The sequence below is a fragment of the Monopterus albus genome, unplaced genomic scaffold (genome assembly GCF_001952655.1).
Source record: "Monopterus albus unplaced genomic scaffold, M_albus_1.0 scaffold112.1, whole genome shotgun sequence".
Lineage (NCBI taxonomy): Eukaryota > Metazoa > Chordata > Actinopteri > Synbranchiformes > Synbranchidae > Monopterus > Monopterus albus.
In genome coordinates this window covers 706,385-727,926 of record NW_018127992.1, presented here as the reverse complement: position 1 = coordinate 727,926, position 21,542 = coordinate 706,385, and the positions used below count along the sequence as shown (strand labels likewise).

General features: G+C 42.0%; 1 protein-coding gene and 1 long non-coding RNA gene across 2 annotated transcripts in view; one reads left to right on the top strand and one right to left on the bottom strand.

Moving 5' to 3' along the window:
- Positions 1 to 21,542, top strand: part of LOC109966513 (uncharacterized) — a 321,406-nt gene that overhangs the window by 247,003 nt on the left and 52,861 nt on the right. The window lies entirely within an intron of this gene.
- The window catches only part of pcdh7b (protocadherin 7b), a 104,986-nt gene continuing 83,653 nt past the window's right edge, over positions 210 to 21,542 (bottom strand). Inside the window, 2 exon segments of the mRNA XM_020611381.1 lie at positions 210 to 4,417; positions 4,420 to 4,599. Of these exon segments, the coding sequence (XP_020467037.1) occupies positions 4,176 to 4,417; positions 4,420 to 4,599 (422 nt within the window). The 3' untranslated portion in view covers positions 210 to 4,175.

Genomic DNA, 21,542 nt, shown 5'->3' with positions numbered 1-21,542 from the left:
AGTTCAGTAAAATGAGTGGGAATTCCCAGCACTAACTTTAAAACATTTAATAATTAGAGATTTTTACTGCTTTAATAAGAACATTATTGCATTATGGTGATGCTCTTTAAAGAGTTAAAGGTTCTTAAATGACCCATTTTTACAAAGAAGCACAATGAAATCAAATATCCTCGAAGGACAAGATTTGTTTTAACATGTTATATTTTAATTTCTGCAGAGACAAAAATGACAAGCAATTTATTTACACAAATCTGTACAAAAGCAAATTAAATTATGTAAAATATCTCATAAATAGAAGTGGACTTGCGTTCAATACACTTTGCCATGTTCAGCTAAGCTGCGTGCATAGTGACTCATATTAAACGATGATAAATTTGTTCCTCAATTTCTATATCAACATCCAAGTCGCAGGACAAATAGTAATGGTTAATATTACAAATCTCATTACACACTGTGAACGCTGTACGAATAGAGGAGAGCACGGACTAAACACACACCTCGGGCAGTAACAGGATACAAACATTTTGATGGCAGGTGTTTTGTACTTTGTGTTCTAAAAAGTTACAACAGTATCACCTACTAACATCGAGATTTCTGGAGCATACAGTATACCCCAGTGCATATCAGACGAAAACGTACTGAGCCTAATAGTGCTCAGCTATGAAGTAGTGGACATCGTATTTAGTGTAGTTGCCTGTGTGTGTGTGGAATGCTTGACTTTTCGTCTGAGATTTGCACTACAGAGTCTTTGTTTTCAAGTCATCAGATCTACAGATTCAAAGCATCACTTTCCAGTATCGCAGCCAACATCGCGCCACGCCTGTTTGTAAGACTGGGTTTCATCATGCACTGATATGCGTCTATTGTAAATCTGCGTGTTGCTTGGCACATCCTGAGGTGTGTGTCCTGTCGGCTGCTCTCCCTTACTGCTTTCTTTCCCCCTCCCGCTTCCACTCCTCATAGTAAACCGTCACAATTAGCATTTTTATCTCTAGGCTCCCTCAACTCTGAGCAGTCAAATGTCTCCAAGCACTTTCATTTTGTTGTCTTCCTTCATCTGTCTTTCACTGCTTCGGTATTCAGTCCTAGAGCTTGTTTCATGCACAATGAAGGTTACTCGACCTCTGATGTCGTACGTGTACATGAGTGGAACACAACAAAAAAAAATCCATTATCATTATTATTACCATCAACAAGCAACTTTTGAATGTATCTGTACTCATTTAATAATGCACTATGCTAGGAATGGATATTTCAACAAGATAATTGAACCCAGTAAACAACAGCCATGTGAGTCTTAGACGAAAGGTTCACTGATATTTGACCGGCCATCCTCCAAGAAGCCTTTGACATCATGGGATTTCATCTAAGATATGCAAATATACTTCAGTCTGTTCTTAAATGCCACCCCAACTACTTTTGTAACCATGTCGTTGTTTATGCATCATTCCAAACCAACATGGAATCATACCAAATGGTATAAAAAGGCACAACTGCATATTTGCATTCACTCTAGTATTTTTTTTTTTTTTTTTTTTTTTGGATTTTTCTTCTTTTATCAGAAGCATTCTAAATTTACAAAGTGGTACCAGGTAAAGAACAAAAAAAAAAAACCACACATTATAGTACACTGTTGTGATCATTTCATGGTTTTGTCTGTTACTGTGTAACAATTCAGTGTATGGGATTAAAACAAACTACAACATGAGATAAAAATTTGCAAATTTGATGGTATAAAGTTGATGTAAATGAAATGTAAAATTTGGGTTTGTGTGGTAAAACAAGACCATGAAATTAGATTAAATATGAATTTAAAAAAAGATCGGCGTGTGCATGGTCTTACGATGTGCAGAGATGTACTACATGGCTAATGTTTCTTTAGGTATAACAAAAGCAAGCAACAAGGTGGATTTCCATGTTTACAGGGATAACATTTTTTGTACATTTTGTTTTACTTTTTTTTTCTTTTTACTTCTCATCAAGTGAAGTAAGTTCCCATTAAACGTGCAGTAAAAAGTAAATATTTATGTATACAGTTGATAAGTATAGGAGCACTTTCCTTCCAACAACGAGTAGTACTTACAGATTATAGATCGCCGGAATGCAGAAAAAGCAGCTCCGGTCAAACCAAAGGGGTTTTGTTAACATACAAAAAGCTCCATTGCATCTGATTCTTTTGCTTTATTACAGTCATGAGATTCTGCACCTCTGTAGCTGAGAAAAATCACTGTAGACAGGGAGGCACGACATCTCAACACTGTTACATGTGTGTAAGTGGTCATTAAGCGTCGCCGTTTAGGATGTAGGCGATGTTTTGTTGAGACATCACATTCTTATCATTCATTCCTTCATTAAAAAAATTCTTCATGTAATGTGTACTTAAAGCAACGTTCTCCCAGAAAGCTATCTGTATATATAATGGGAGGGTGGGGAATGCTTCATCCTGCTTGTGAAGCTTTGGTTTCACTTTGACACCATCTTTCTCCACGTGTAATCAAAAAAAAAGTCCTAGTATCTGCTCGTTCAGGTGTTGCTTTTTGATTGTTTTCCACTGAGCTGATTCTTACATTCGTGCTCAAAGACGCCATCACCTTGTACTATGGAAAGCAACATCTACTAGCGCTAAGAGGACTCTTCGACAGCCATGTGGGGGTTAATGTCACCTTGAAGGCTTGAGAAGAAGTGAAAAAGAAGTTGATGCTTGTTGGTCACGTGTACATTATGATATTTATTGCTCAGTCTATCACACACACACACACACACACGCACACACAAAGGAATAACAGTAAAAAGCTGGCACTGCAGCTATTTTAGGACCGTGTTTATGCCCTCCTAAGCCTATTACTGGTGTACATCTACAGTAAACACTAAATATGGTCTATACACACATTATATACTGCATATCTGGCCCACACTCACATACAATTTCAATTGCACCTTCATAATTTCAAAGACAGCATGCTGCAAACTGTGCTTAGTCAGGATTTTGAGTCAGTGCCACTGGCCTCAGTGAAATGAACCTGCTTTTCTATTTCTGTGTTAAGTGTGTGTCCACGTGTGTGTATGAGAAAAACAGGATATAAACCCGCTGAGGTGATCCAGATATGCGCAGCCATGTACACACATGCTTTTCCGGCCAGTGCTAGGTAATAAGTCATGGCTCTAAGATCTTGCATCTCTTAGGGTTTTGGTGTTAATCCCGCCAATCAGAAGACAAAGAATGGGAGACTGAGACAAAGGGGAACGAGAGCAGTTAGCATCATTGCTGTGGTCCATTGTTATGTACAATGAGTGACTTTTCACTTGTGAAGAGTGTATGCACTGGGAAGTTAGAACCAGTCATCATATGTTCATCACAGTACACCAGCAGGGTCGTAGTCTGAACGAAGGGTTGTTGCAGCAAATTCCACTGGTTCCCATTTCTGTCCATTTTAAGAGAGGCCTGAAATAAACATTTTCTGGGCTGAGTTTGTAAAGCTTTGTCTTTCCCGTCCTTCTAAGATTTGAATAAGGTCAAGTTTCGGTCTGCTTTTGACCAACTTTTATCACAACCCGTGGACAGCTCAGTATGATAGAGACCATTATGTCCAGCATATTGTTGTAGCCACAGAACATAATGGCCAAAGTGTTCCAGTGTTCTGAAATAAAAAAAAAGACATAACCAGATACAATTTGAAGTCGAAATGTCCATATGTACAGCTTCTCTAGAAAAAACGGAAGAAGAAATCGTCTCTTCTACAGTGTCATCTTCAGGTAATGGGGCCTTCACAGGGAGCAGGGGGATAATGCATGCATGTATTGTATATGCAAAATGAGTTGATTATTTTACAGATTGACTGTCAGGCAGCAGATTGTGTCCCATGAGCCCAAGTCGCCATTGGTACAGCCTCATCCCAGGTCCAATGAGTGCTCTCAACAGCTTTCCTCCTCCTCCAGTCTTGCAGAACATGTCCAGAATTAGCACTTTAAAATGGTACTATATTTATATATCCACGTAGATTTTTCATTAAGAAGCTGTCGTTAAAGTCTTTGGAGAAAGTTTAGTCCTACCTTGTGCAGAACAAGAGTAGCTAGAAGCTTCTAGAGCTGTAACGGTGGTGGGTAAGCAGCGATGCTTAGTGTTGTGTTTTAGTGCCATATGTTGTGGCACAGCAGGTGCGTCTAACCCTCCCAGCTCACAGGTACACCTCTCGTCGTGTCAGAGTACCACAGGACGTGGGCTTGTACTCCCCAGTAGGTGCCAGAGGGATTTCCTCGGTGGGGTGGCCCAGCACCTCCTCCCCACCTCCTGGCGAGCCGTAGGAAGGTGAGCCAAATGCCTCATATGAGGAGGAGGAGGAGGAGGCCATCTTCTTGTTGAGCAGGTTCCGATTGCGGTCGCCCATCATGTGAGCGGCGGTGGGGTCTCCGTTGGCCTGCCACTGCCGTTGCCGCTCATGAAGGTGGAAAGCTTTGGTTGTTGGGGGGTGGTGGTTGACTTGGATGGCCGTCGCTCGGGCGACGTACGCACAGGCATCCAGCAGGAGTCCGAGTGGCCGTACTCGTCACATTCCCGGGTGCACTTGCCAGTCATGGCTACGTCAGGCAAGGGCCGGGAGTCTAAAGGAGGCAGAAAGAGAAAACCAAAAGTAAATGATGCTGTTTGTTTCACTAAAGTGGGATATTTAAGGATAAACTAACATTCTTGGCTAATTAAATTTCCTAACACCGAGTGTTTATTGTGCTATGTGTCACATGATTTGGTTGTTATGAACTCCTTTCTTAGATGTGTGAATCTGTATTTCCTCCCTAATGAAGTCATCACCGCATCTAAACGTTAATGGAAAAGGTAGAAAACAACAAAAACTGGTCACAATGATTATCAGGCACCTGTTGTCACAGCTAATGCCAGTGAAAGCTCTGACTTTTCTAAAAATTGTTTTCATGCAGATCCCATACCACATGACAGTAACAGAAAACAACAATGAAGACTCCACTGGCTACAACAGCCTCCAACTGAAAAACTGTGGCGTGAATCAGAGCTGAAATAATGTCATGCTTCAAAAAGTGTTTGTGCTGAGAGGGGAAGGGGGGGGCAATGGATAGAGCAGGGAAAAGGTCTGTTTTTGCTTTTCAGCTGGCGCTGGTCTAAAAGTTGAAGTTGCACAATTAGGCCTGCTCTGTGTGTATGTCTGAAATGCGTGTGGTCAAGTATGTTTGTGAGACAGGAGCACCGACAACACCCTGTTTCCTTATCTTGTGATTGACAGATGGCAATCACATTCTGATCTAAGTAGCTTTGCCTGGCTCAGTCGCCTTCAATCTTCTTAAATTCACTAATACGGGTCTTACCTAGCTGGGCGCTGGCCTCAGATTAAGTGTGTCTACTGTATTATTGTGGAAAGCAAATTATGTGCTTACAGTACTACACCAGGACAACAGGTTTAAATAATGCCGTACTGTTGGCTACTGTTGTAAGACAATATGTACAGTGTTAAAGATGCAGTAATTATCCCAAATACAGAAAACCAAAGCTGAGGAATTAGCTCAATATGAGTCAAAACTGTGAGGAGGGAAGGAAAAAGAGTCTCCTCCACAGCCCTGACCAAATGCTGGGATATTACACAGTGCCAGAGTTAATAAGAGTGCCAGTGGTACAGTGATGCTATGTTAGATGTAATTTATTCATGACCTGATGCAAAGTATGGGAAAAAGCAAAAGCAATGGTAAGTGCAAACCAAGCCAAGCATGCCTTTGCCCACAGTAAAAAGAAGAAAAAAAAAAACAGTTTGGACCATGGCTTACTTTTAATGCTCTTTTTCTCCTGTAAAAGAAAAAAATAGAACAGAAATCACTCTTAGTTTTTTTCACTTATGCAATTTATATATTTATACTGCATGAGAAACCTTGAGCAGCATTTAAACTGTAACTAAAATACAGGTTGACAACAGCTCCAGAAACGTGTTATGCAGAACAGACACATGACTGAGGACACAATGCAGCAGAGAGGAGGACAGAAAAGAACGAGGAGACAGGAACATAGGAATGAGAGCCCTTTGTAGCCCTACAGATTTGAGTTTTAGAGCAACAAATAAATCACTTGTTTCACTATGAATGCCTCTCAGCAAAATATTTTGATATTGCTTCAAGAGTGCCATTCCTGTGCTGCTGAAAATCTTATTTCTGCTAAATACCTATCGGAATCCATTTTCGTGTCATAAATTACCTTTGTAAAGCATCAACTAATGATTGCCAGTCAATGTATAGCCAATGCCTCAGGGAGCAGCTGCCACTCGACAGAAGAATCAAATAACTTTTTGTCATTAGTGAGCCCAAACAACTGAGTAGTTCTGTTTAATGAAGTGTAAATAGCTATATAAATAAGGAAAGACAGGAAAATAAAACAAAACAGAGAGATGTAATGGCAGTCACAAACAGTTAACATGCAGGCTGATGTGATGAAAATGATAACTGTGGCTCTGGATCACAGCATGACAAGAAAAGCCGTCCCTGCCTTCCTGTCACTCTTTTTCTCTGACAAACACAGCTATCAAAAGAGACAAGCACTGATCGTCTTGCTCATTTACACCTACGATTGAGCTATCAGGTTACTCATGATGCACGGTGGCTCTCTCGAGGCCTAGGCGCCCCTGCTCCTGAATGCTTATCCAGTCGCTTCCTCACCGAAGTCAAATTCAAGCAAACTAGTACCAAATCAGCAGGGAGGGCCCCTTGTTTCCTGCAGCTCTCACGGGTAAGCAGCCAACCTTCAGCATCGCATCTCTGCTGCCCCGCACGATGAGCTGCTGAGGTAGTTAGCCGGCGCTCTGTGTGTTGTGCGCGTTGAAAGGAGGCTGATTATTTCCTAGCCATGGTCCATTAACTCTGCAGGCTTGCTAAAAATGAAGATGTTTCCCACTGAGTTAATGAATTGGGCTGCTATATCAAAGCAAAAAAAAAATTCTATTTCTCTCTCCTAACATTTCACCTCCCCCTGAGAGTGGGCCATCAGTATGAGTACTTTAAACCACTTAAATCCATCTGTCCTTTAGGCCTGCCCGAGTACAAACACTAGAGCTGGGTCCACACTGGACAAGTAACAATAGGTATAGGCAATGCTACAAGGCATTTTGTTTCTATTCTTTTACATAAAAATATCAAAATTTGACTAAATGAAAGCAGACACGTTGCTGGAAAATCAAATTGTTTCAAGCATTTCTATGGAGACGATACAACGTTGCTTCCATATATTCATAGGCCCTTTCAAAGACCTAAATCAGAAATCAGGACGTAGAAAATATTTTCAAAGAAAAGCCCTTAGAGCACACACAGCACAGTAGCAGGCTTTTGTTACATGTTCACAAACACAAAGACAACACAACGTACTACAAGTGGGTCACTCTGCCTTGTTAAAAAGCATCCCTGGAATACTGAGAGCCAAACAAGGAGGCCTCTTCGTCCCAGGTTATGTCCCTGGGAGCTCCGGCTTTGTTATTTGGGGATCCAGAGTCAGAAAACAGAGGTGCAGTCTGGGTGCCGCAGGCAGAGCTCGCCATCTCCGTCACTGGAAGAGAAGGGCTTTCTGCCAAGTAGGGGCTGTTCTGCTCATAATGGCCTGCAATGCATGCCATTAACTCTCTTTTACATTTACTCAGAGGAAGCTTCTGGAGCAGCGAGGGAAGGGAAGTAATGGTGGATCAGGGAGTGATTGGCGGGCTGAACGGAAGAGCAGCAGCTTTTGCTGAAACATAATTCCACATGGGACAAAAGTTGTGCGCTGCTGAAATGACGATTACCCACCAAGACACCATGGTGCAGCAGGGCTCTGAGATATGTGCCTTATTTTAAAGTCTATATAGCCTTTTTTCATTTGATAGTGGGCTGAAAGTGGGCCAGTGGTTGCATGGTTTGAGCTGTGGCTTTTCTTAGCTGGCTTCAGTCAGCTACCCTGTCAGCTGACTAGCTTACACTGTGGGATACTGCTGGGGTACAGTAGCAATTCGATGCAGTGTCTTTAAAACTTGCTAAGATGCTGCAGTAGTAGGATAAAAACATGGAAGGTTAGACTGTCATCCCTTCTGGACATACTCATGCTAATGTCTCCTGCATTTCTGGGCAATTACACTTTAGCGTGTTGGTTTGTGTCACAGTACTACACTGTGTGTTTTCACTGTAGCATGTTGGAAACTCCACTTGCCGGTCCACGTTTCAGCATCATCACCAGCTCTTTCACTTTTGATCTGTATCATTCCTCACATCATCTTTTTCTTCCCCTCCTTTATTTCGCTATGAACTACTGTTACACAGACTGAAGCTCCATGACCTTTTGCCCTCTCTTTTCTGGTCGGCAGATTCAATCCGGAGGCTGAGGCACTGAGAGGAAGGGATGGTGGAAGTAGGGGAGAGTGAGATAAAAAAAAAACAAAATGAAATAAGACAGAGTTGATGTTGCTTGCATACATTTTTACGTATGCATCCACACTGTGACTTTGATAGACATTGCAGTTGGGTGGACAGCAGATAGGGGTCAGAGCAGAAAGAGAGGAGGGGATGATTCAGAGAGGAAAGGATAGACAGAAAGAGAAGAGAATGAGGAAGAGTGTGTGTGCTGAGTATAGCAGGGTCAGGGCCCGGGAGAAAGGAAACAGCAGATTGAGTGGAGAAGACAGCGTGGCTGCCTCTGGGCCGTCACAGGCCAAACACGCTGCCAAAAAGAGCAATGGAGAGGAGAAAGAATTGAGGACATTCACAAAGACAGAAGCGGGAGAGAGGAAGAAAGGACAGAAAAGGAGAAAGAGTGAGGATATAAGGAACCTTGATAAAAGAAGATGCACATTATGAAGGCTAAAAAAAAAACCCATTCACCTCCAAATGTCATTTACACCCACATGGTTCCAATTTGAAGCGAGAGAGAAACATCTTGTTCTCAATCAAGATGAGGAAAAAGAAAGTTTTCAGGGCTTGGGCAAAAAAGGCACGAGAGGGCGCCTGTGTGAGAAGAGTGAGTCTAACTTGGAAATAGGCTTGTGATTGCCTGGCATCCCCTCATCAAAGAGCTCCCTGTATGGACAGATCTATTTCGCACAGTGGAGCAATCAGCGTGAAGATGACAGTGTACATTGCTGGGTGTCAGACAGATTACTTCGTGCGGCAGCGGAGGGAAAATGAAATATTTATCCTGAAAAACCAGCTGTTGGAAATATTCAGGCCTTTGTAAGAAAGTAGGAGAGTGAGAGGAAAGAAAAGCGAGACAAATGAAAAGTGATACAAGGAGACAGCAAAATGAGATAGTGATGAAATTCGACATAGAGGGGAGCTAGCATTCTCTCCACAGCTTTCTACTCATTCTCGCCTCTAATGGGGGCCCATTTAATTAGGTGAAACTTGACGACTAATTATGGTGTAAGAGCAAGTCTCCCTGTGTTTGGTTGTCTCACTTTGCAGGACCCCTGTGGCATCGCCTTGCAGCTGAGAGGTCTTCAGCATCAAAGACAGACAGGCAGATACAGCACCCCAGAGTTCACACACACAAATCTATAGGTGGCTGTGAAGAAGGAAAGGAGGGAAGAGCAGATGAAGAGAAGAAGGAGGGAGAAAATCAAGCAAGGAGAGGAAGTGTTCCTAAGAGGAAGATGCAGGGGAAAAAAAGAATAGGTGCTAAATTATTAATGCTGTGACGGTGAGCTCAGACAGAACAATATCCACAGGAAAAAGTGATATTTGTCTTTCTCTTGCTGAGATGTTTGCCAGACAATTAAGAAGGGATGGAAGAGAGAGAGAGAGATGCAGTGATGCAGGGGAAAGTGAGAACAAAAGGGGAGTCCTGGGAAGCAGTGACCTTTGAAAATGCAAGTCATGACGTGCACCGCTAGCAACCGCATTAATTGATGGCATTAACGTCATCAGTGGAGTTCTTTTTCTTTTTTTTTCCAGTGGCACAGCAAGTTAAATCTAAACCTCAAACATATAACCCCTATTAGTCCAGTTAAGACCTAAGCAGGAGGCCAATTTGATTGAAGGAGCAGAAAATAACTTTTTTTTTTTAATCCTTCTTAATTACTGTTCTATACATAATAAATGACTATCCTCAGTGCTTTCATACAAATCAACCCTGTTCATGCACCTACTTGACCCACATTTGCCCTTTTTCATTACCGGCACCTCTCTGTGTAACAGAAACTTTTTTGCTATAGCAGTGCAGTTGGGAGCGGCAGCAGGTGATCTATTGTCCACATTCAGAGCTTCTTGAAGTATTTACTGCCTGGCAAGGGCAACTAAGGGAACGATCTGGAACCCCCGCCATGCCTGGAGAGGTACTGGACAGGCACATAGAAAACCGAGGAGGAGAGAGAGAGTGAGTGAGGATTGAGTTTTCTAATGAGCTGTCACCTCCTTTTGCTTTGCCTTTTCAGACATCCAACCTCTGTGTGGAACAAAGATTCAGCATTAAAAAAAATACGTGATACCATCCAGTACACAGGAGGAAAAAATCTGTAATATGTAGGTAAATGATGACATCAGTTCCTTCTCATTCTTCCTTGTTTAGCTAGTGCTGCTGGCTGCAGGTAGGTAATATGATATGGCTACTTTTCTCTTTCAGCAGGGTCAGTATGCCAGAATGATAAATGTACTGCAGCCTGCTCCTGAGGTAATTAATTGAGGAGAGATTAACTGGCATAATTTCATTCTGGAGACAATTTCTCAGCCAATTATCAAATGCGGTTTGCAATCTAGCCCCACCCCCGCATGTCATGCTCCCTCATCATCTTGCATGCACACAGCTGCAGACATGTATGTGCATTTCACACATACAGGCGAAGTGTATCAGGTGGCTGTCGTGTTTACTAGAAGCATATTTTCTTTCTTTCATTTGTGTAAATGCAGGCACTACAGGCCGCATCCTTAAAGCACTTTGACCCCTAACCTCGTCTATAAGTGGAACAACATCAGGATGATGTGGAGAGGAGAAAAGCACAGTGACTCATCCACTCTGCTAATAAGAATGATGGCGCTGGCTTTCTGCCATACACACAAAGCTGCTGAAACACCTGACACAAAAACACCTGACTATGTTCTGAAATCCACAAAATCTTAAAAGGATTCTCTCATCAGGCTTTAATATTATCCTCAAAACCAAACACTTAAAATAATCTTTACTGACTTCAACTCATCTTTGTCCATGTAATGTTGTAACGCTTGAAAAAATATCCAATGACAGTAGAAAACAAACTAGTGTGTCACCCCCACACACTTTGTGTTTTTGTCAGTGTGGCACTCAGAGTGTTTACAGAATTCTCTGGAAGCGCCATAAGGATTTGCAGGAGCTGCTGTGCTATGGTGCACCCATGCAACACTGCTCGCAACTGATAAAACAATATGGCAGTCAGTCACTGCTACGTTTTGCACTGCAGCGAACCATGCATTCACCATGCATTGTGTGCGAAGCCGGTCCATGTCGATGCTCAGCATTCCCAGCCACAGGCGAGAGGACAAGCGAACAGTATTATTTGATAAGAATATGAGTGAAGGCGTAGTGGGTGTGTGGAAAATGGTAGGGCTTACTGAGCTACTGTGAGTGTGTGAGTAAAGGGTTAAATCAGTTTTAAAAAGTGTTTTTATTGTTTATTATTCCTTTAAACTCTCTCTCTCTCTCTCTCTCTCTCTCTCACACACACACACACACCATCTCTTAGCCTCTCTCTCTAGTCTTTAGAAAAGGAAGTGTTATTGCTTCTCCTCCACTGTTACTCTTATCGCACAGTCCCAGGCGCACTCACACAATAGTCTGTTTTCCACCATTAAATGGTTATTTGTCAAAATACAGTTTCAATTAAATCTTCCCTAAAATAAAAAAGAAAAAAGTCTGATTTGTGCTTTTTAACTGATTGTACTAATAGGAGAAAACATCTAAATCACAGGTTTGTACAGGCGCACTGTAGGTCTACATGGGGAAGGACATGGGAATTGTTTGAGGGGTACAGTTTCAAAGATGGTAAAATGTTTGACAACGACTGTGGCGTTGGTGGAATTTTTATCTGATCCATTTAAAATAAACAGTGACTGCACATGTTTAGCCCTAAGCAGCACATGAAATATGAAGCTTTAACAAGAAGAATTATAGGACACCACTTGGCAAAGACAATCACATTTGCAACAAATTGACATCAAAATGTCATTATGTGGCTTTTGAAGCAGAAATATTTAGTGACCCAGATATCATAAATTGTGTTCAAGCACTGCATACATTTTTATTTCAAAATAAAACACCCAGCCAACAACCTATTTCATGTTAGCAATAGGATGAAACAAAATAACCCAGCAGTCTGTCTGCACAAGAAAATGTATTCTCTCAGGACCTTATGTCTAAAACAAAGGTTCCACTTCTGAGAATCAGTTAGCAATGGCAGGTTAACTAGTTAGCCTGTGAGTCAGCCAGATAACACCCACTCTCTACCATGCTTGTCATCCTGAGTATAGCAATTAGCTCTCAGCTGCTAGCACATATAGGCCAAAGAGAGCTGGGCATGGCGAAGCACGACCTTAATAGAAAGCTAGTGGTGAAAATGTGGTAGGGGTAATTATAGCTGACCTCAAGGGACAGGCTTTCAGTTTTTCAGTGTGTAGGCTCATAAACAGGCACAGTGAGATGCACTCCAGGGCAGAAAAGGCAAATTATCTGGGGCCGGTGTTTTCCATAGGGATTTATAGTTTTAGATTTCTGTGATTTGGCAGATTCAAAAAGCATAATGAAGATTTGTGTTGTACCTCAAACCTCAGGGAAACTGAGCTGAGCAAGTTCTGTTGATTTAGGAGAAAATGTGCTGACTTTGTTTGCAAATTCTACCTTCTCATTAGGTCTAAATTGGAGGGAGTTAGGAACCATTTTGCCTATAACCAGTTCAAAATGTCATTTACAAATGGGACCAAAAAAAAAATCTAATAATAACCTACTGTAACTGGATTCAAAATGTCACAGTACTGCAAGAACTTTGCATTCAAACCTAAAAATAAAAGCTGTTTTTACGTTTGTCATCTGTTCTTTCTGTTTTGATGATTTTTTTTTTACCTCCGAATTTTACTTATTAAGGTACTGGGACATGACAACACTCTTAGACACAGCTTTACAGCGTAGTGACCAGGGAAACCAAACAAGCGATCAGAAAGTTTTTTTTAATGAATTTTCCCTTCGGGATACATAGAACACCTACCAGGAAGGTTAAAAACAAACTGCATCAAAATGGCTCTGTAGAGTGCAGCCCCTGATGAAAGTGCTAAAAGGATGTGCCAGTCAGCAGATAGGTTCTCCAGCACCTCTTTAATGTATCCTCAAGTCTGGCCAGGGTGCCTCTGCTGTGTAAAACCACCAACAGCGTTTGAGTTTTCAAGAATGAAAACAAAGGCTTTGATGACAGCATGAAGGCCTCGTCCTACACTATGGCTGACATCTGGCGAAGGAGTCTTGATCATCTCAAATTGCATCATTTGTACAGAACATTTCCAGATACACTGCAAAATGTCATAATATATATTGGCTTGTTCCTGCTAGGAGAGGCTTGGGAGCTCTGTGAGAATTGTGATCTTTGATTTCTCAAGTGCTTTAAACACTATCCAACCACTCTGACTCAGGCAGAAGCTCAGAGCGATACAGGCTGATAACACCAAGGTGTCCTGGATTATAGACTATCTCACAGATAGGCCACAGTTTGTTCCCTCCCAGAGCAGTGTATTGGATTTGCTGCTGCAGAGAGGCACCGTGCTGTCGGCTTCCTTATTCACTCTCTGTCTTTGACTTGAGACTCAGCTGTGGGTCACATCACCTACAGATTTTCTCTAATGATTCCTGTGCAAGGAGGGACCATCTGCATGCGAACATGATGAGGATGAGGCTTAAAAAGAGGATTTATGATTAATTAAACTCACTGACATTTGTCACTGTAGTGACAGTGTCTTTGCAACCTTATTCATACTCTTGATTTCAAATGTACTACATAGTGTGAGGCAACATAACCTGCCACAAAACATCCTACGTATATGTTGTATGCATGCATTAACACCAGGGCATGCACGCTGTGTGTGCACTACCTCAATCTTCTTCCCATCCTCAAGAGGTTTTGCATTTTAGGTCACATTATGCACAGTGAAAAGGTAAAAAGTCAATCTGAACATTCCCACTGTCTTCTCCTGTTTGCCTTGCTTCGTCAGCTAAGCGGGGTGTCAGCAACAGTTGACACACCACATCTTAAACATTCATCAGTGCATGATTCGATTTCCAACAACAGATAGAGACACAAGAAATCTCTTTTCAGTTATCACTCAAAAGTCACTTCTTATCCTTGAAGCTCAAAATCTGGATTTGAATGCAAGTGGACACTTGAAAGTAAGTTTCCATTAACATTTACATGTATCCCACAGCTGAACAAGAAAGGGAGATGATTGGAAGTGAAACTCGCTTTGGTTTCGAGTCACTAAGTGCGCCCCTCTTTCAACCCACCATACACACCCTTCTTAACAGACCAGTTTAGTAATATAGAACTACAGCGCCATGGTTGGAGCCATATACAGTGTATTATTTAAAGTACCAGGGACCCAATTTGTCACTCTGTCGGGCTCATCACAGTTGAAAATCCTTTATGAAATGCACTTTCCACGCTGGCTGTCGGAGGGATCAAAGCTGCAGCAGCCTTGCCTGTTCCTCCCTTTTCAGTTTCCCTGCTCTGATTCCCACTGACAAAATGAGTCAATTTAAACCAAATGGATGCCCTATCAAAATAATGAGCGTGAGTGAAGGAGATAGACAGGGAAAACAAAATTCATATTGTGTGTGGGTGAAATTTGGACAGGTGGGCAGCAACCAGGGAACATGGACACTCAGACTCTATTATGTTGACAGAAAAATGCCTGGATATAGAACATAAATGCTGCCACTGTGTTAGAAATCTAGTCAGTTTTGAGATAAATGGAGTAGATGGTCAGAATTAATGCGTATAAATTCAGCGTGTGGTAGAAAACGTTTAGAGACCTAAGTTGCATACAAGATCAGTGAAACCCTGTCAAGGCATTTTCTTGTACAAACTCTGCGTAATGCCAGAGTGAGCCCATGTAAGGAAACAGCCGTGTATAGTCGGGATCGTTCACAGTGAGCTAATGGGCATATTTACAATGTTTTGTCATGTGACTAGCGTGAAACCAGAAGAATACAAACATCAAATGATGAAGAAGAACAGTCATTTACAATGAAAATATCTAACTGGAGATGTGATGACATTCAGGAACATCTGTCTGTAAGAGCCGGCACCAGAATCATCAGACAAACTTAAGGCACAGCAAAAGACTCGGTTGTTTATGGCAAAATGGAAAAAATGCCAAACTGGCTATGTGACCATGTCATGTCCCGCCTCCTGTCCACCTCCACCACCAACGGAGTATTTCCAGTAGGTGAGAACGCGTCTGACACGGACTGTCTCCCGCTGTGTGCGACATGTGTGAAAGGGCAACTCTGGACAAAGTCTGGGCCTGAGTCTGTGGACATTGTGCAGAGTTCATATGTGAAAATAGCTTTAGTTTCCTGCAATCCATCCCAATCACCTTTTGGCGCCTCTGCTGTGATAAACAATTTCTCTGCACACTATGACTCAGATGAGGTGATATCACAGCACTCAAACCGGCAGTAAAAGCTAAAGTAAGCATGTCTCACATTCATCACAGCTTTATAGGAACTGATGTTAGTAAAACAAGGTGCAACAATGAGAGTACCATTTGATGTTTGCACGATGTTAGCAAATGTGATGCAGTTTAAGTCGGCTTGATATGGTGCCGTTACCATATGTGGCCAGCACAGTTCATGTGGCTAACATATCATAGGTTGTTTATCGAGTCCAACACATACACAGAGCCTGTTTCAATCTCTTTAAATCCTCAACAGCCAAAAGCAGAAACAGTGCTAACTGGGCAGGCACTGGTCAGTTCAGATGCCTTTCGTTCACCTCAGCATTCTGTACCTTATTTCTGACTCGTATGACACTCAAGTTTGACATTAGATGATTAGATTACGTAACGTTTACTTCATTGTGCCTTTCCTCCTTTGTCTTTGAAATGCAGAAAACATGCTTCAGTGTTCACCCAGCTTTACAAACCTGTTTTCTGCCTTTTACCCCATTTCCCCCTTCACCACAACATCCCAACTCCCTTTTTAGCAAAGCTCTTGACCAATTGATTTTTCTGCTTTCTTTTGTCTGCCCCCACCCCCATCCAATATTCTAATGGTTCTGGGTTGTGGGAAATATTTATTCACATTGATCGACGACAAAGCTGATGGGTCTTTCATGAGCGTCAGAGCTCAAACTGTTTTTGCCCCACCGATGTCTCCAAATATCAATCACCAGTGGGAGACGCGTGAGCCGGACTGCAGATTAGGGCAATAAAGCCCCAAAGGCCAGATTCATTTTCCTAAAAGAAAATAGAAAACAGAAAAATACACACCGGGCGTCAATAGTCTGACCCGTGATGGAGTGTTTGTGTATTCTGTGATGCGTCCGATACGCTGTCTGTGCTCAGAGACGGTGCTTTAAGAGACAGGTATAACTTTTCTACAGATAATTGAAATACCTGAAGCAGATCCAGACAAGTTCGGCCCGGAGGCGTGAAGTCGTTTGTGTTCTGTGCATGACGTGGTACTGAGGAGTGCTCCAGTGATTATTCTTGCATCTCCATGGTCCCTATTAAAAATGTAGCTCTGACAGGATATTTTTCCACATCAAATTTTCATAGCATCAAGCCATCTCGACAGCCCTGTTTTACACACATGCCCTGACAATGATGAAGTTCTTAGAGCCTGTGTATCTCTCCACTCTCTGAGTAAATGGCAGTGTGGCTTTGGGCCATGCAGAGGTGAGAAGTAACAAAGTACAAATACAATTACTGTATTAAGTAGATTTTTCAGGTATCTGTACTCTACTTGAGTATTTATGGCAGAGACGAATAAATTAATCCAGGTTGGAGACTGACGGACATGAAATGTGAGCAGAGACAGTTTACTCTTGGTTCTAGTCTCTCTATGGGGACTGTTGACAAGACTGGACCTGAAATGTGTTCTCATTAATTAATGTTAATCATTTTTTGCAGTATTTTTTTTTTTTGTTTGTTTTATTTGAAGTTAAAATGTTTGATAATCCTGGAAACATATTAATATGATGTGAGGCTGAGTTTGCACAGGAACAGCTGGTAGAAATGTCCTTTGAAGGGCTACGTTTTACTTGTCTACTCTAAGTACATTTCAGAGCCTGTACTTTTTTCTTTCACTCAAGTAAAGAGTTTTTTACCAGAATATTTATTTACGCAGGTATCTGTACTTCTACTTGAGTAACGAGTGTGTGTACTTTTGTCATCTCTGGTGCCATGCCTCATAGACAGTGGTATTCCTCAAGGGCCTTAGCTGTTTTATGTACGCTATCCCCCTGTTGCACTGACTCACATCACTATTTACTATCTCTCCGGTGTGTACACAACCACATAAAAAACATGAATCATGCCCTAGTGAGGTTGAATTACTATTTTCACAATATTGACAGGAAAATATTTTACAGCTGTCCTGGTATATAAATAGAGAGAGCAATATGTGTGCTCTATGTAAAGTGACCCATAGGTACATGCACATCACAGCTAGCAGTCCACTGACATAATATACAGTACAGTCAGCAGCCAAACACATTATGTCTAATCATTAAGAATATCACGACCCGCGCTGACTCAACTGCTCTTTTTATATTTTTATATTCATATTCCACTGTCACATCCAAGCTAAAAGCACATCATTCCAGCAAAATAAAACTCTGCGAATCCCCATTCCACCAATTGCTGCATGCAAGGTCATATGTAAATAGGTTTCACTTGCAGCAAGGGAGTCGGAGGCATCACCGTCCGTGTCAGCAAATGGCAAAAGCCATGTTTGATAAATACACCTGGTGCACAGTCACATGCATTTACTTGGCCTAAGCAAATGGTATATGAGGAAATGGAGAGCTGTGGAAGTTTCACCTCTGTGCAGGGGCAATGAAGATATACGGTCACTTCACCCTCATTATCAACACTACAGTACATATTCCTATGTTGCCTTGTTGTGTGTGGAGACTAAAAATAGTCCTGCAGCTCATTTTGGGACCCATTAAAACTCATGGTAAAAGCTTTTCAGAAAGAATCTGCAGTAAAATGACGTTAAACTAACACTACTGTATTTCTGTGTACCGAGCAAGAGTAAAAAGATGACTCTCAACTTAATCCTAGCAAAGCTGACAGAGAATTTGCCTTCTGTCCAGTTCACTGGGTAGAAGATCGACATTGTCTTTGTGTTTTGATGGAAAAAAGCCCAGAAATAGGAACAGAACAGATGAGCATACACAGCAGGGGAGCAAGTGAGTCATGAGGGTCTGGTGCTATGGAAGGACATTTAATCGCAGCACCTGATAACAGTCATTTGAGAAAAAAAGTACTAATATGTAGTTATTTCCTTTGTCTCCTCTTGAGGGGGGCTGAGGAGGGGGCTTGTTGAGGTACAGTGGAGTGTGCAACCAAATGAAGAGAGAGAGAAACAATCAGTGAGTGGTAGAGAGACTGAGAGATGCAAGTGTGTCTGAGGGAGAGAGTGAGAGAGAGAGACTAGTAATATGCTTGGGAATTTAATAAGGCTCAGCGCTCCTCAATAATATCACCCGCTTCACAGCGTCCGCTGGGAAACATGAAATGTGTCGATAAAGGATGATGCCTCCCTCTGACAAACGGGCTGTGCTGAAAGCGCTGTTTAAAAAAAAAAAACAGTTGTGCTGCCCCCGTAGTTAGCACACATGCTAATGTGCCCCAGGCTACACTTTAAAGAACTATTCACTTTCTTCTTCTTACACTGCCATTCTCCAAACCTCTCCTCTTTGAGGTCACACACACTGCACACTTATTCAGACTGCAGATGAATAATGTCAGCTTTATTCACAGAACAGTGGACAGGGCCGATGGCTTTCCTGTTTGGGTTCATTTGTGTGTTAGAGCCAGTCCAGAGTTGCATATATAGAGAACTGTGGTAAAATTTGCCATGATACCACAGCTTCTGCCTCTATAAATGACAAACTTGATCAAAAAGCAAGAAGTATGTTCAAAATAAAAAAAAAAAAACTTCCACAATAAAAGTCAGTGATCACAGCCACCTTCACCTCCTACTTGTTGTGGGACCCTTTAATGTGGTAGGGAATATCCATAACAACCCAAATACTTATGGACCATATATGGACCTGACCCAGCTAAAGCATCTTATTTCAGAGCCATGCACTAATATTTTGCTGTAACACCTTTCAGTCATACTTTGAAGGCCTTCCACAACCCAACAGAATTTCCTCTTTAAGACCACAAGTGAGGTGAGCTGCTAATGTTAGGGTCACTAAAGATTTGTCTGGTGTTCTATGCTTTGTGAAGGTCAGTCAAGAATTTCAAGACCAAATTCACAAAACTGTCTTTATAAACCCAAAATCTGAAGAAAAAGAAAAACAAAACGCCTGACCAAAAACGCACAATGAGAACAAGTGCCCACATACTTTGGTCCATAGTCATTTTCCTTCAGGATAAACAACTAAATAACAGTTAAATTTGATTCTGTATATTAGCAATGCTCTTGTACTTCCCCTTAGTTTTCCTGAGTGCAGGCCTACTCGTGTTATGTCAAAACCCAATGTGTTCATGTTGTCACCAGCACAACTGAGAAATGCACCCCCTGACCTGTCATGTCCTGTCAAACCAAAGAGAGAGAGACAGCCTCTCGCTCTGTCGAGTCCTATGACATTTACATACCACACTGCCTGGTAGTGTAGGAATCACCCCTAGGCTGTACCAGGCCTTGAATTTAGGACAGGCACCTTTTCAGTCGCCTCATCCCACCCCCCACTACCACCTCTCTTGTCTCTACCTCACTGGGACCTGCTCACGCTTGACAAAAAGAGCCCCAAACATGTACCTTGCTCCACTGCCACCAAAACGGGCTGCTGGCTTTCAGATGGGGGGACACAAAGCGTGAAAGGAAGAAAAAAAAACATGGCCCATTTCTCTCCCTCCTCTCTTTCCTATCTCAGCAGACATTGATGTTCACATTCTTTCTTTGATGGAAACTCTATCAAGGCTCACCTGCTCTTTTGTCTTCACTAATCCGTTTTTCTCACGCTTGCTCAATCTCCTTCCACCTTTGAATATTTCCTCCATGTTGTCCCTGTAGTCACTCTGCCCCTCCCCTCTCCTGTGAAATGTCCCGATCCCTTCATTATCTGCCTCTGCTGATCGGCCAGTGACTCCCAATTGGCAAATTCATGCGACTGATCATTTTTACACGGGTGGGTGGATTTACTAAAAGGGCCCCCCAGTAGATAGCTCCCTACACAGTGTGGTATATGGCACCCTACACCCCTGCTGGCAAAATTCTGAAGCCCTATCACTTAACATGCACTGGGCTCAACTCCCAGGAGGAGAGAGAGAGGCTATGGGAGAGCAGGAGAGGAGGAGAAGAAAGCGGAGTAACATCTGAGCAGAATACTAATAAAGTACAGCACTCAAGAAAAAAGGGGTTTGGGAAAGACAGTGGCGGTGTTTTGGTGCTACAAAATTACCACTTAATTTGATTCAATACTGCAGTATCACCGCTGTCTTCTTCTTGTGTTTGTGTGCATGCTTCAGTTTATGTGAATATGTGTACGATTGTGTATAAAGTGAGCGCACATGCATGCAAAGATACAGAGTTCTCCACTTAAGATATTCATATGCCTTAGGGGACTCTGGGCCCTCCATTCTTCTCTTTTTCTTTAGTCTTCATGTGTTTGAGAGAGTTAGGTCGGCTTCTTCGAGCAGAAAGAGTGAGAGAGAGGTTGCATTAGCATGATTAAAAGGACAGTAACAAATGGCTGCTGTCTCGGGGAAGCCATGTGACTATCACAACAGGATATAGGCCAAGTATCAAGACACACACACACTCCCTGATGTTTTGATGCTCCGTCTTAAGAGACCTACAGTGGCGGGGAAAACAAGCAATTAGAGACAGACTGAGCAACACGCTCTGTAACCATACAGTATCATATATGTGGCACCTTTTGAGATTTTGTATATGTTGTATTTTAAGGAGCTGGGTGTGACCGTGGGAGTACTGTATGTGTGTTGAGAAACATCAAGTATTAATGGGCACATAGTCGCTAGTGAAGCCTCATTATCACAATTTCTTTTGGAGGAAGAGTACAGAATAAAGATTTTCCTTCATTGCTACAAGTGCTGTGTTGCAGGCAAAGATGGCCTCTAAAAATAGCCCCAAAGTTTTCATGCACTGTACACCCATTTCTGTCCTCCCATACTGGATGGGAGAAGTGTAAAAGTATACTTCTATACTGGTTTTACTCATTGTTATTCAGTTGTACTATTTCTCCTCACTAGAGCTTTTAATCATTTATCCCATTGCTTACTTGGTGCTGGAAAGTTCATTGGCGCAGTTTCCAATAATAACAATCCTGAGTGGATAAAGTCATTTATTCCTGCCTGTCACTCGGCTAATG